Source organism: Elephantulus edwardii, unplaced genomic scaffold (genome assembly GCF_000299155.1).
Source record: "Elephantulus edwardii isolate Elephantulus edwardi_28Jun2011 unplaced genomic scaffold, EleEdw1.0 scaffold00206, whole genome shotgun sequence".
Taxonomy (NCBI): domain Eukaryota; kingdom Metazoa; phylum Chordata; class Mammalia; order Macroscelidea; family Macroscelididae; genus Elephantulus; species Elephantulus edwardii.
The window spans coordinates 5,243,663-5,260,093 of record NW_006399956.1 but is presented as its reverse complement, the minus strand read 5'-3'; the positions used below and the strand labels follow the sequence as shown (position 1 = coordinate 5,260,093).

The following is a 16,431-nucleotide window of genomic DNA, read 5'->3' as shown; positions in this document are numbered from 1 at the left end:
GGCACAAAATAACAGCAATAGTAAAACCTAAATTGCCTTGAAGAGACTTTTGATGGAATTAGAGAAATCAAGAGCAACTGTTGGTGAATGCTCAGAAGGAAAGAAGGAGAATTTTAGCATTAGAGATGGCACAGATGAAAAGGAATTTCATTCCAGGATGGAATTCAACCTAGTACTGGATTTAAGCTTTTGGGATGATATGCATGAAAATGGTTTTGTTTTGGGTTTTTTTCCCTTTTCACGTGAGCAGCTATCAGTCTAGGGAGAAGAGGGAGGTCTGGTAGCTTATTGGTAAGGAATTGCACTGTCATCCTAAAGGCATGAGGTTTGAATCCATCAGATGCTCCATAGAAAAAAGATGGACAATCTCCTGTGCAATTTAATTGCCTCTGAAAACCTGTGGAGAGTTAGCTATGAGTCGGTTCCATCTTGAAGGCACACAACAACAATACTGCCATCTTGATTTTTTTTTTTAAAACAATTCCATAAGATATATTTTTTGTGATTTTTTTACTATCCATTCTTTTGACTATTCCTTCTCCAATTTAAATGACTCTTGTAACGTTTACTGAAAACATGCAACCTTTTTATTTCTTTTCATTTGACATGTTAATTGACCTACTGTACTACTCCCTGCAATTCCACAATTGTTTGGTTTACAAAGGTGGGCAAAAATGGTAGATAACATCATTTTATTGATCATTTCAGATTTGCATGAGTCATCTTTTATCTTCTATTTTGTTTCTTATTTTTCCTCCTGTCTAGCTAAATCTTACATCTTAGTAATCTAGTGCTATAACTGACCTACTGCAAGCTTTGTTAAGTGCCGTTGAGTTGTAGATGACTTGTAGTGACCCCATGAATGAAAAACATGAACACTTGTATAACTTTCATTGTTTCTACAAGTTCGTAGAGTTTCTGGAGGCAAGTTATTTTGGAAATGGATGCCACTCCTGCTTCCAAGCTTGTTTTGATTGGGGAGCTCCAACAAACATTATCCACCATGGGTAACCAATATCACATTTGACACATCAGTGTCACAATGTTTATCATCACAGCAATCACGAGTAACCTCTGTATAGCAAATGGACAGACCAGTGCTATTCCATTTAGAAGAATGTTTGACAAAAAAACCAAAAAAACAAAAAAACCAACAAACAAACAAACAAAACACCAAACAATTAAAACCAGGGCTGAGGGCTGCAGATTAAAATCACCCACCTTTAGCCTAGTAGGATAACTTTCTATCCATGAGGCCCACAGAGCTCTCTCTATGTTGGTGGTGGTGGTTTTTAAGTGCTGTCGAGTCATAGTGACCCCAGGAATGAAAAGCCTGAACCCTTGTATAACTTTAATTGTTTCTCCAAGTTCATAGAGTTTCCAGCATTAGCAAACAAATTTATGCAGTTACAGATTAGGAGGTTCACTTACAGACTCACTGTAGTCAAGTCCAAAATGACTAATATAATATTACCTCCTCCCCCTAATTAGATTTCTGAGGCTATATAGAAGTTAAATAGAAGGAGGTTGCCCATCTTTCTCCCAAGAAGCTACTGGTGGATTTGACCTGCCCGAGAAGCACAACTTTTGTTTAAGCAACACAACTCCCTGTAGACTACACTACTGGCTAAAAGTCTGAATTCAAGGATCCCAAACCAGAAGGCTCGCTCTCAGTCAGTTATACAAGAAAATTCTGTTTCCTTCAGCATCTGTACACTAAGTATTTCCTGGAGGTCTCTATGGGTCTTGTCTTTCTGGGTGTCCAGGAATATCCTTGTTCAGGGACTCCAGGTGCAAAAAGATGCACTCCGTTCCTGGCAATGCTTTCTTGATGATGATAGCACTGTTTGCCCTCCCAGTCCACCTCATCCCCTCTTAGCTCACTTTCTCCCATTTTATCACTCAACTCAAACTCATTGCATTTTGGTGGGACTGACTCATAGCTGCTCCTTTAGTGGGCTTTCAGAGGCTGTATATTGTGTGGGAGGAGATTGCTCATCTTTCTACTGTGGAGGGGCTGGCGGATTAGAACCATTTGCCTTTGAATGGGTAGCCCAATTTCTTACTTGCTATTCCACCAGAATCCCTTGTTGACAACTATGAGATAACATACATTTCAAGGTAACATGCTAGGGAAACTTTGTATCAGTTTAAATCCTTGATGAGACTAAAGATGTTTTATTCTACACTTAATGCTTTTAAAGCTATTATTTGATCACGGGATATCATTAGATAGCTTCCATGTTCTATCATTACACACACGAATTTTGAAGTACACAATTAAATTCAGGTCTTTGTGTTTGCTCACATCAGATTTTACTCGTAAGTCTGTCTTTTTCATCCTTATTGCCATTTCCCTACATTCTATCCTGTAAACGCTGAACCCTTTCTAAGCATGTCTTATCTGATCATGCCCCTCTAGTTATATTTTTCCCTGGGCCTACCCATATAGGCAATTTCACTTTTTAAATAAAGATTTTAGCTTTATCTCTTAATTCCTTTTCATGCCCACTACGGTCTAGTTGCATGTGTAGTCTACCACTGTACCTTGACATGTTTTGTTGTTGTTACTGTTAGGTGCTGTTGAGTCAAGTAAGACCCATGGCAACAATATGAACGACAAATCTGAACCCTGTCCTATCCTGTGCCATCCTCACACTTCCTGCCATACTAGAGCCCATTTCAGCAGTCACTGTGTCAATCCATCTGGTTAAGGGTTTTTTTCTTCTTCGCCAACCCTCTGCCTTTCCAACCAGGATCAAGGAAAAGCCTCTCCTAGCAACAAGAAACACTCAGGCTGCACTTTCTCCAAGACATATGTTTGTTCTTTTGACAGTCCTTGGGAAATTCAGTACTCTTCTCCAACACCACAGCTCAACAGCATTTCTCCTGCAATCCTTATTCATTGTCCAATTCTCAGATTCAAAGCAGGTGAGCTGAAAGACCATGGTCTGAATCAGACACACCTTAGTCCTCAAAGTGACATTATTGCTCCTCAAAAATTTGGAGAGGTCCTTGACTGCAGAATTTACCAGTGCATTTTATCTTCTCGTTTCCTGACTGCTGATATTGGTATGTTGGTTGGATGTTGATTGTAGATCCAAATAAGATAAAGTTCTTGACCGTTTGAATCTCCTCTCCCATCTATCATGATGTTGTCTATCAGTCCAGTGGTAAGAGTTTTTGTTTTCTTGATGTTGAGATGCAATCCATATTGAAAGCCCTATTTTTATCTTCTGCAACAAGTGCTTCAAGTCCTCCTCATTTTCAGCAAGCAAGATTGTTTCATCTGAATAATGCAGGTTATTGATGAGTCTTCCTCTGTTTGCCACATTCTTCATCATAGAGTATAGCTTCTCAAATAATTTGCTCAGTATTTAGATTGAATAGTTATTGAGAGAAAATACAACCCTGACACACTCCTTTTTAAATTATAAACCATATAGTATTCCCTTGCTCTGTTCACACTGTAGCCTCTTGGTCAGGGTATAAATTTCGTATTGAGCAAAATTAAGTGCTCTGAGATTTCCATTTCTCTCTTGTTATGATTCACACAGTCAGATGCCTTTGCATAGTCAGTAAAACATAAATAGGCCTTCTTCTGGTGTTCTTTACCTTTAGCCAGGATTCATCTGACTTAACCACTGAAGTAACTAGTGACATCCCCAGTGTCATGGCCTTTTCTAAATCCTGCTTGAATTTCTGGCAGTTCCCTATATTTGTACTCTTCTAGCTATTTTTTAAATTATCTTCAGCAGGGGGATTGATGATATTGTTCATGTACTGTTCTATATATCTGAAATGCTCTTTTTTATCTTCTTTGCCTTTTGGACATGTACTTTTAACTTCTTGGTTGGAGGCCAAATTTAGCCCACAGACATACATTGTTTGGCCTAAAACTAATTTTTCAAAATTAATCTCCAAACTCATATCTCAGAGGAAAAAGTTTTTATTTTTTAAAATTGGAAAACCAAGATCATAAAACCTATAATTCTATCAGAAAATTAGAGTATTTCTAGACCATTATTGGTTTTATTTAGTTATAGCAACAGTTCTCAAAACAGTGCCAGGTTGTTAGTGGGCTCAAGTAACTGACACAGGACTCTCTAATATTTCTTGAAGAAATGGTTAAAGGTATATACACATGCATATGAGCAGTTTGTGCCATTGATAAACCAATTGTTTTTAAATGATAGCAGGATCAGTAGTCAGAAAACATAGACTTGGTGTCAGAAACAAGGCTAGAGACAAAGTGATAGAATTTTATACAATCAATTATTTATACTTTGACAATACCTTTTATAAGAAACACCATTGATGACTATACACATGGACCTCACCTGATCACCTACACATGACCCTCACCTAATGGCCTACAGAGGAATCAAATTAATTACATAAGTGGAAAGAATCGTTGGAGACAATATCAACTGTGATAAGTAGACCAGGGACTGATTGAGGAAGAAAGCATCAACTATTCATATGCAAGTTCACACTGAAGCTAAAGATGCACAAAACCCAAAATTGACCTTGAATGTATCACACCTGAGTTTTTTTCTTTTTTTTTAAATTTAGTTTCTTTTTAATTTCAATGAACATCTACAGAGATTTTGGAATTCCATTCATTCACTGTTGCACCTTTCTCCCCGCACAAACCCCTCCCCCCCCCCCCCCCCCCTGTTTGCTCCTCTCCTTGAAAAGCAAAAGAAAAACTCCCTCATTGGTACACAATCCCCCCGCCCCTCCCCAAACCCCACCCCCTACCCCCAAATATAATCCACTCTGCAACCCTCATTGCGTACTCCTACTATAAAAATAATGCCCTAAAATATAATACTTTTATTCTCTCCCCCATATACTTCAATGCCGTAAACATATTTAATCCAGTTTTTTTCAGCCTTACCCCACCCCAATGCCAGCCTCATTCTACAACAGTGGCACCATATAGCATTTGTCCCTTTGTGACTGAGATACCTCACTCAGCATAATGTCCTCCAGGGTCACCCATTTTGAATAATATTGCATGAGTTCCTTGTTTTTCAATGCAGCATAGTATTCCATTGTGCGAATATACCACAGCTTCTCTACCCATTCGTTTGTTGATGGACATTTAGGTTGTTTCCAGCTCCTTGCTATTGTAAAGAAAGCCGTGATAAACATGGGTATACATGTATCTACTTGGATGTCATTTATACACCTGAGTTTTAAAACCATCTCAGAAAGAGGTTTGAGGCCTTGAACACTAAAGAATGAAGACCAGACAAACTGTGGAGGATACCAAGGTTATCATCCATCAAGAATCCAAAAGATAATTACAGAGACAAAGGAAAGTAAAAAAACAGATGGATGTCAGAAGAGACTCTAAATACTGCACCAGAGCATCCAGGAGCCAAAGCAAAGGGAAGAAATCAGGAAATTAAGGAGCCGAACAGAAGATTTCAAAGGGTAGCTCAGGAAGACAAAGCAAGTATTTTAATGAAATGTGCAAAGAGCTGGAGTCAGATAATTAGAAGAGCCAAACTTGCATTTCTTAAGCTGAAAGAACTGAAGAACAAATTCAAGCCTTGAGTTGTAATATTTAAGGATGCTATGGCCAGAATACTGAATTATCCAGGAAGCATCAAAAGAAGATGGAAGGAGTACCCAGAATCACTGTACCAAAAAAGAATTGGCTGACACAGAAGGATTTAATGAATCAACATATGATGAATATTGATAAAGGAGAAAATACAAGCTGCTCTGAAGCAACTGGCAAAAATCAGGGCACTAGTAATGATGAAATACTAATTGGAATAGTTCAACAGACATGTCAAGAGATCTGGAGGACAACTGCCTGGCCAACTGATAGAAGAGACCATTCCAAAAAATGGTGTTCTGACAGAGTGTGGAAATTATCAAATAATATCATTAATATCACATGCAAGCAAATTCCTTCTGAAGATTATCCAGAAATGACTGAGACAGCACATTGACAGTGCAAAAGGAGCTGCAATGTCAGAATGGCCGAGTCTGACTTCTACCCACTTCATAAAGGGAAACTGTCCCCATCAATAAGGTCTATAACACCATACAAATGGGTATATATTCAGACATACCACCCTACATATTCCTGAACCTATTTTTACCAATCATTGGGTCCTGTGTTTGTTGCAAGAATCACATACTTTATTCACAGTTGTGTGGTTTGTTAGGGAAATTGGTTGGAGAGAAGGGGAGGCATAGAATGTCACCAATACAAATCCAGGTTTAGACCAGTAGTCCCAAGGCAGATTTAAAGGGCATAATTCCTCAGTTAGTGAAAGTTCAGTAAAAATGCAAGATACCTCTGGTTTCCTCAATCATTCAGCAAACTTTTGTCTCAGAACCGTTATAAGTTAGCTTTTCTTTCACATCCAAGAAGCAAAATCTTTAACTGTGGCCTTTATCTCAGAGGGTTCCTCTGGTTACTCCTTGCCACAGTTTCTTCACAGCAGTACCATAATCTGTCCACCACCATCTTTACCATTTTTTACAGTGTGGAAAGCACTCTCTTATATGTTGGTCTTACAGCTGTTGGTGATTTGCAAGACCATGTGTTGGCACTTAAGGTAGTTGGAGATCATGCCCCCAACAGAGGCTAACACAATGGTTGAAAAACACAATTTTCAAGGATTCTGACATCTCTGAGAACTACCAGAAATACAAGCTGATTTTAGAAGAGGCTGTGACACTAGGGACTGCCACATAGCCAAAGTCAGATCTTGGCTGAAAGCAGAGAGTCTCAGAGGAATGTCTATTTTTGTTTCATTGGCTATGCAAAGGTTCACAACAAATTGTAGCTAACATTGTGAAGAATAGGACATCATACTTAGAAGAAAGGAGAACACTGAAGGAGTTGCATTGGCACACGAACCAGGGTAATGGGGGTAAGGGTGTCAGAGACAGTGAGATTGGCTCAGGATAGGGCTGGGTTTAGAGCTATTGTTCATAGGGTGCTATGAGTTGTAAGTGACTTGAAGGCACATAACAACACCAAGTTAAATCACATGGGAGGAGATTGCCCATCTTTCTCCTGTGAAGCAACTGGTCTTTTTGAATAGTGAAACCCTTTACCCAGTAGGCCATCAAAGCTTTCTTAACAATAATAGATTTCATGGCCTAGTGGTAAGGGTTTGTACTGGCAACTCAAAGTCAAACGGTTCAAATCCACAAACTTCTCCATGAGAGCCTACAGAGCTCAATAATAAATTAGGAGCACAGTGTTTAAACACTGTGTTGCTTCCTAACCAAAAGGTGATGATTTTATGTGCCATTGAGTCAAAATTGACTTACCACTGACCCTCCATTGAGTTTTCTGAAGCTGTAAATCACGAGGAAGGAGACTGTTCATCCTTCTTTCATGGAGCAGCTGGTGGATTTGCATCAACTCTCTTTGAGTTGATAGTACAACTTCTTATACACTAGGCCACCAGAACCAAAAGTTTGGTGGTGAAAATGGAAGGGAGGTGGTTATTATCTGATGGGCTCTCTGTAGCCCTGATCTCTTTCCCAGATCTTTGATCTACAGTTTCAGTGCTTGCAGGCATGGCTTAGACTCTAGTTCCATCAACACTTCATAGTAATTATATGTAATTCTTTTCCTAAATTTGCTTGTTCTGGACTACCATTTTTTTATCTTTCTGACTTTCCCTCTAACTTATCTTTCCATCCAATTTTAATAACTATCAAATAAATTAGCATACAGAACACTTAATTTTTCTATTTTTTCTAGGGAGCTCTGATGGTATAGTTCCTGGGCTCTTGCAGTGTTAACCCAAAGGCCATGACCACTCTGATGGTTTAAATCCAAGGGAAAAAGTCTGCTCTCATGTGCTTTACAGCCTCAGAAATCCAGTAGAGGGTCAGCTATTAGTCCATTCCAACCCCATGACAATGAGAAATAGATTCTTCTCTGGATTTCAGTCATCAAGACACATCCTTCATTAAACTCAACTCATTGCTATTGAGTCGGAACCCACTCATAGTTGACCCTTCACTGGGTTTCTGAGACCATCAGTCTTCAGTCATGTGAGAGATTACTCCTCTTTCTCCTTTTGATGGATTCCAGTAGCCAAAGAAGCATGGCCTTTGGGCTAGAAGCACATCTCCCTTATGGTCTAAGCCAGCAGACCTAAACGTTCATCAAAACTCACTATCAGTTCTGACTCCTAACAACCATATAGAGCCGAGTAGAACTGCCCCATATGTTTCCTAAGGCTATAAATATTCACAAAAAGCTCTGATGGCATATCCCATAGAGAGTGGTGCTATCTACATCTGGAAATTCAAGTCTCCTAGTGGCTCTGAGAGAGGAAGATGGGAAAATCTCCTCCCCTTTCTGCTTTATAAACCCTTTAGGAGGTAAGCTATAAGTCAAAACCACATCAATGACAACAAGAGAAAAAGAGACAGTATGTTTTTACAGAAGTCAACCATTCTCAGAACAACTAGTGAGTCTAAATATTTAGCAACCAGTGTACCACCAGGTCTCCTTAATGCTTGCTTAGACTATTGGTAATAGCCACCAAAATTAGTACCCTTTTAATATTTATTATTTTCTTGTATCAGGTTAGGTTTTCAAAATTGTATTCTTGATAGTCATAACTATCAAAAACTCCCCCACCTTCCTGAAAAATGTCCAGTTTCTTTAGCATTTCTTTCATCGCCTCTTGGAGTTTTCCTTTGGACCCACTTGGTATATCCAGGATGAGCAATCTCCTCCCATGTGATTTACTGTCACTGAAAATCCACTGCACGGTCAGCTATGTGTGTTTGTCAGGACACACCAACAACTCCCAACTTTATGTCTTGTGCCTCAGTGTGCCTCTTCTAAGGATGTCTGTCCTTTATATTTGAATGCTGCAATCCTTTTGAGGCACAAATTGAAAGCTAGCTTCTTAATAAAAATTTATTTGTTGAAAATAATGTCATCTTCCAGACATGCAAAATAAGTTTAAAAATAACTTTTTGTATATCTGTTAGTCATAAAGATTGCTCTTTTTTATAGAGATTTACAGTTTTCAAATTATTTTTAATTCTATTTTCATTTAATCTTTACAACTAAATGAGATTTTACGTAGCACCATTTTAAAGACTTGGAAATTCAGAATTATTTAAATTGTGTATATTTGTCATGTCACCCTTGAACTTGAGTAATATGTTTTGTTTTTTAATTTTCCTGTCATAGTTCTTAAATGAACATAATCTGTTATTAGTTTACAGTAAGTCAAGTTTGATACATGGGACCTGATGTACAACATAAGGAAATGTTGATCGCTGCATATTTCCATTATTGAGGTCACCGTGGAGGGCCTTCCAGCTTAGGGAGCTCATCTTCTGGCATGTCTCACTATATTCTGCTGTGATCCGTAGAGTTCCTTAGATAATTTTTGAAAGTCAGTTGCCAGGGCTTGGCACATAATAGGCAGTCTCCTTTGTTAACTGATTGATTTAAAGACTGATTTCATAAAAGCAAAATACTTACTGTTTGAGAAGACAGAATCTTAATTGATTTGGCTGCATGTTAATTGTCTTTTTTGTTTCACTACATGCTAATAGTCTTTTTTTTAAAAAAAACCACCCAAAATCTTATGACCTTTGTTAAGTCTAGACTAAGAAAAAGAAAATCAGCAAAGCTGAAAGACAGAAGCTACTCCAAGAGGAGGAAGAGAGACGTCTGAAAGAGGAAGGTACCAAATAGTGCTCAGTAAGACTGCTTTCATATAGAGATAACAGTAAAAATAGGTGGCAGTTCTTTTTTTTTTTTGTAATTTAATTTCTTTATAGTAAAGAAACAGTAGCTAACTACTGAAAGGGTACTAGACAAATCTAAGTCAATATACAGAAATCACATCAGATGTATCTTGAAGCATTGTTGCCAAATGAAAAAAGAGGATGCTCAGTTAAATTCAAATCTCAGATAAACAATGATTATTTGGAATAATTTGGTCTGTGCAATATATGGCCCATGCTTAAGCGGGGAAAAAAGTAATTGTTTATCTGAAATTCTAAATTCCAGATACAATTTGCGTGTTCTTTAACATGCTAAATCTAGCCGCTCTATCTTGAAGTGTTTATATTTACTGATGAAATTAAAGGCAACTGTGCTGATTGTATAATGAGCCCTAGTGGCATTTATCTTCATATTGGGCTTCTGCTGAAAGGTCAGTGGTTCAAACCCCCAGCCACTCTATAGGAGAATGAGAAATTAGTCTTCTCTCATTTGTAACTTGGAAAACCAATAAAGGGTTGCCGTGAGTTGAAATTGACTCAAGCTTTTGTTTGAGTTTGCTCCTGATTGTGCAGTAAGCATTCTGAAGCAAATGCATTAAATGAGAAACACACATTAATAAGAAACACATGCAGCCCCTTGTGTTCTTATAGTGTAACAACATTGATTTGCCAAATGTTAACAGACTTTCATGTGCTTTAAAATACCATTTAAAAGTTAATAAAATATTTAAAAATTAAAATATTAAACACTTGATTGCAAAAGGAACATTTCAGGTGGTTGGAGCTTTTGGTATTAAAAACTTATCTGGAATGAGATTCAAATTTTAAAAAATCTGTCCTCGGCTGCTAACTGAGAAGTCAGCAGTTGGAACCCCCCAGCTTCTCCACGGGAGAAAGATGTGACAGACTGTTTCCACACTGTTCTAGAAATCCACTCAGTGGCAGTGGGTTTGATCCTCAGATTTCATATGAAATTTCCTATTAGACCACTCATGAATCAGCATTAGGTGATTCAACATAAGAATGCAACATTGGAATCTATGTATTAGATGAAGTTATTGTTTATTTAGGGTAAAGCTCATTTTTTAAAATACATATCTTGATTAGTGTGCTCAGATTTATTATTCATATTGTTGCTATGAGTCATAGTCACTTAGTAGTTTGCAGGAACAACATCTTGATCTTAATAGAGCATGAAAATATTAAGGCAGTTTCTGCCAATTATTTAGATGTCACAATACTGTAGCTATTTCCCAAAGACTTTACCTCCTCATAATTATCTATGTTATATCTGTCATATGTTATTGGCTAACATCGTTACTGGATGACTTCTTACTTTTTGGAGAAGAGTGGTATCATCTCTTTCTCATTGCTTTTGAGTCAGAACTGACTCATAGATAACTCTCCAGTGGGTTTTCAGAGGTTGCAAATCACATGGAAGGAGATGGCCCATCTCTCTTTCTTGGAGCTGCTGATAGGTTCCAACTTCCTGCCATTGGGTTGGCTACACAACTCCTTACCCACTAGGCATTAGAGCTCCTTTTTTTAATCCAAAATGTTTGAGGGGGTTATGTTACATTTTTGAAAGAAATCTAATGCTTTTACCATGTATTAGATATATGACTTCTACAAAATAGCTGTCACCTCCACTACATTCTGAAAATAGCAAAGTGCTTAAAATTATGTTGACTTAATCACCAAGAATTTCTTTTTTTCTTTAGAGGAAGCACGCTTGAAATATGAGAAAGAAGAAATGGAAAAACGTGAAGCACAACGAATTGAGAAAGAAAAATGGAGACATCTTGAAGCAAAAGTAAAAATTTATTTGTAGACTCAAACTCTTTAGTTATCTGGTATGTTTGACAACTCAACATCAATCTCAGCCTACAGCTATTAGCATAATTTCAGCTTATATTAACTGAAGGAAGCTTTGGTGGCCTAATGGTAAGGAGTTGATCTGGGAACCCAATGGCACGTAATTCAAATCCACCAGTTGCTCTAAGGGAGAAAGAAAGGCAGTCTCATTCCATATAATTTACAGCTCTGGAAACCCACTGGAGGGTCAGCCATGAGCCAGTTAAAACCCAGCAGCACATAACAAGAACACATTAACTGATTTATCTCAATCACTAATTTGTTGTTGTTACGTGCCGTCAGTCTCTTGCAACTCATAGCGACCTTATGTACAACAGCCCTAAACCCTGCTCTATCCTGTGCCAATCGCACTGCCTCTGACACACCCATTCCGAATACCCCAGTCACTGAATCAATCCACCTCATAGAGGGTCTTCCCCTCCTACACTGTCCCTCCACCCTCCCAAGCATGATGTCCCTCTCCAAGGACCTGTCCCGCCTTACAACATGTCGAAGCCCCAGAATCCTTGTCTCCAAGGACCAGCCTTGTTTAACCCTCTCCAGGCTGAATCTGTTTGTTTTCCTAGCAGTCCAGGGTACATTCAATACTCTTCTCCAGCACCACAGCTCAAAGACATCAATTCTCCTTCACTCCTCCCTAGTCATTGTCCAACTCTCTCATGCATAACAAGTGATTGCAAAGACCATAGCCTGTAGCAGCTGCACCTTAGTCTCCAGAGTGACACCATTGCTTTTCAGTACCCTGGAGAAGTCCCTAACAACAGACTTTCCCATCGCAATATGTTTTTTGATTTCCTGGCTGCTGGTGCCAAGAGTGTTGACCATGGAGCCAAGCAAACTAAAGTTGTTAACAATCTCAATCTCTTCACCATCCATCCTGATGCTGCCAATTGGCCTAGTGTTGAGAATCTTTGTCTTCTTGACATTGAGCCTCAATCCATACTGAAGGCTGCAGTCCTTGAGCCTCTGCAGCAAGTGCATAAGGTCCTTCTTAGTTTCAGCAAACAGGGTTGTGTCATCTGTATAACACAAATTGTTAATAAATCTTCCACCAATCCTGACACCACACTTGTCCTCACAGAGCCCAGCCTCTCAGATAATCTGTTCTGCATACAGGTTGAAAAGGTATGGATATAGGACACATACCTGGCATACACCTTTCCCTATTTTGAACCATGCAGTGTTTCCCTGCTTTGTTCTTATGACTGCCTCTTTGTCCAAGTATAGGTTTCACATTAGCACGATCAGGTGTTCTGGGATTCCCATTCTTCTCAGAGTCAGCCACAGTTTGTTATGATCCGCACAGTCAAATGCCTTTGCATAATCAATGAAACACAGATAGACATTCTTCTGGTATTTCCTGCTTTCAGCTAAGATCCATCTAAGATCAGCTACAATATCCCTAGTACCATGATCCCTTCTAAACCCAGCCTGGATTTCTGGCAGTTCTCTGCTGATGTGCTGTTCCAGTTTTTGGATAATCTTCAGTAGAATTTTGCTTGCATGTGAAATCAATTATATTGTTCTATAGTTTCCACACTCAGTTGAGTCACCCTTCCTTTGGAATGGGAACAAATATCGATCTCTTCCAGTCAGTTGGCCAAGTGGTTGTTCTCCAGATTTCTTGGCACAACTTGGTGAGCACGTCCAAGACAGCATCTGTTAGCTGAAATACGTCAATTGGTATACCATTTATTCCTGGGGCCTTATTTTTTTGCTATTTCCTTCAAAGCAGCTTGAACTTCTTCCTTCATCATCATAGGATCTTGCTCTATGTAATCATTAGTTTAATTGACAAAAATTCCTAAAATCATTGCCTCTATTTTTTTTTTAATTAGGAAACTGAACCACAAAGAAATTAGGCAGCTGTATAAGGGGAAGAGTCAGGGATTAATTGTAAGAAGCATTGCTTCAGAGATCATGGTATTAACCATTGAACTATTATTCATAAGTTCTCTTCAGATAATTTACCAAAGAATATATAGAAATGCATGTATATGTATATTCAGAATATTCAAATACTACTTCTCTTTTAACCCTCAAATATCTTCTTAGAAATGAACCACATTAATTAAAAGTATTATATTAATATACAGTAAACATCAATAAAAAGATACTTCAATAGGTATGTTACTATAGCATATTTTAAAAATAATGTTATTTTTAAAATATTAAAAACATTGGTTGTATTGCTTAACTTGTAGCAATCTCTTAACTGTCTGATTTGATAGAAGACAAGTATATCTACTTTGATATTCTATCTGTTACAATGTGTTATTGTAGTTGAAGTATATGGAGAAAAACTGTTTTCACACAAGTATAGAGTTAGAAGCTGAAGGAATATATTGTAGTCTTTCAGATACTTTTTTAAAATTTCTATTCATTCATTGTTGCATTTTTCTTCCCTCCCAATTCTCCCCCCATACTTTTTTATATATTCTTCTTTGATACTACACTGAAATAGAAAAAAATTAGTAGATCCTTATATGGAATCTGAAAGCATTTCAATGAACTTTTCATATTGTGTTCCCCTGAAATCTACTGACCTATCTTCTATGCTGAAAATACTTTGTATTAATGCATAATTCTGTAATATCTGGAATTCTGTAATGATTATGATTACTTGAATATCTTGCTGTACTAAATATTGCCCTCTATATGTTGGTATTTGTCATTATAAAGACAGAGGAGAAAGCAAAAACTGAAATGGCTGTTAGAAGAGACTTTGGAGAAAAAAAAGAGAGAGACTTTGAAAATTGCTCTAGAGCATCTATGAGAAGCCAAAACAAAGGGAAAAGACTCTAAAGTAAAAGAGCTGAGTGGGACATTTCAAAGGGCAGCTTGAGAAGAAGAAGCAAAATATTATAATGGAATATGCAGAGAGCTGGAATTGGAGAATTCAAAGGGAAGAACTCACTCTGCATTTCTCAAGCTGAGAGAACTGAAAAACAAATTTAATCCTCGAGTTGCAATAATGAAAGATGCTATGGTGATAAATTAAATGACCAAAGAAGAATCAAAAGAAGATGGAGACACTGGGGGGGAAGTGGTGTGGAGGAAATGGGAAAGATCTTTTGTGAAAAACAATGTATTCAAGCTTTGTCAATAAGTCAGTATAAAATAAAAATCTTTAAAAAAAGAAGATGGAGAGAATACACAGAGACACTGTACAAAAAACCCCAAATGAAACAACTGAGTTACACTAAAAAATAAAAATAAAAAAATTGAGGAAGTACCATATGAGTAGGAATCAATGGTAATGGAGGAGGAAGTGGAAGCTGCATTGAAGGCATTGACAGAAAATAAAGCCCCAGGAATCAATGGGATACCAATTGGCTTGTTTTAGTTAAGAGATGCAGCTCTGGATGCACTCATCAGTCTATGCCAGGAAATTTGGAGGACAGCTCTCTCACTAACAGATTGGAAGAGAGGTCCATATTTGTTTCCATTCCTAAGAAAGATGATCCAACAGAATGTGGAAACTGTTGAGCAATATTATTAATATCAAAAGCAAGCAAAATGCTGCTGAAGATCATTTAAAAATGGCTAGAACAGTATGTAAATAGGGAACTGCTAGAAATTCAAGCAGAAGCTAGAAGAGGCTGTTGCACCAGAGATAGCATTACTGGTATCAGATGGATCCTAGCTGAAAGTAAAGAATACCAGGGAAATGTCTATTTGTGCTTAATGACTATGCAAAGGTATTGGGCTGTGTGCATCATAACAACGTAGGACTAACATGGAGAAGAATGGGAAACCAGAACACCTAATTGTGTGTATGCAAAACCTATAACTAGACCAGAAACCTGTTGTGTGAACAGACACTACATGATTTAAAATTAAAAAGGGAGTGCATCAGGGTTGTATTTTCTCTCCATACCTATTCAGTCTGTATGCTGAGCTGGATTCTATGGAGAAGGATGTGGCATCAAGAACAGTGGAAGACTCATCAATAACCTGTCTTATGCAGATGACACAACCTTGCTTGTTGGAAGTGAGGAGGATGTGAAGTACTTGTTGCAGAAGATCAAAGAATACAGTTTTCAGTGTGGATTACATGTAAATGTCAAGGTAACAAAAATTCTTACCACCCGACTGATAGGCAAAAATCATGATAGATGGAGAAAAGATTGAAACTGTCAAGAGCTTCATCTTACTTGGATCCTCAGTTAATACCCTTGGTACCAGCAGTCGGAAAATCAGGAGAAATACTGTACTGGGAAAGTCTACAGTTAAGACCTCTCCAAATTATTGAAGAGTAATGATATAAGTTTGAGGCTAACGTACATCTCATTCAGGCCATGAGCTTTCCAATCGCTGTGCATCAGAGAGTAGACAAGAATGAAGAAGAAGAATTGATGCCTTTGAGCTGTGGTATTAGAGAAGAGCGCTGAACATCCCATGGGCAGCCAAAAGAACAAACAAATATGTCTTGGAGAGGGTGCAGCCAGAGTGCTATTTGGAATTAGAGATGATAAAGCTTTTCCTCACATACTTTGGGCAGGTGGACTATTCCTTGGAAAAGGACATGGTGCTCAGAAAGGCAGAGAGTCTGCAAAGGAGAGGAAGACCCTCAACCACGTGGATTGACATAATGACTACTGCAGTGGCTCTAGTGTGTCAGAAAGTGTCAGAATGGTACAGAATAGGACAGGGTTCTGATCTGTTGCTCATTGAGTCTCTATGAGTTGTACCCAACTCAACAACTCCTACAACAACAACAACAACATGTTGGTGTATCTCATTATTGATTATAAGAAAACTTACGTACTTTAGTAATCTTCCCCAGTGAAACATTTTTTTTTT

The 16,431-nt window shown here is 38.0% G+C and overlaps 1 protein-coding gene across 1 annotated transcript in view; it reads left to right on the top strand.

Moving 5' to 3' along the window:
* Window positions 1–9,634: 9,634 nt before the first annotated feature.
* Window positions 9,635–16,431, top strand: part of CASC1 (cancer susceptibility candidate 1) — a 71,863-nt gene continuing 65,066 nt past the window's right edge. Inside the window, exons 1-2 of the mRNA XM_006897216.1 lie at window positions 9,635–9,707; window positions 11,472–11,563. Of these exons, the coding sequence (XP_006897278.1) occupies window positions 11,504–11,563 (60 nt within the window). The 5' untranslated portion in view covers window positions 9,635–9,707; window positions 11,472–11,503. The remainder of the gene's footprint in view (window positions 9,708–11,471; window positions 11,564–16,431) is intronic.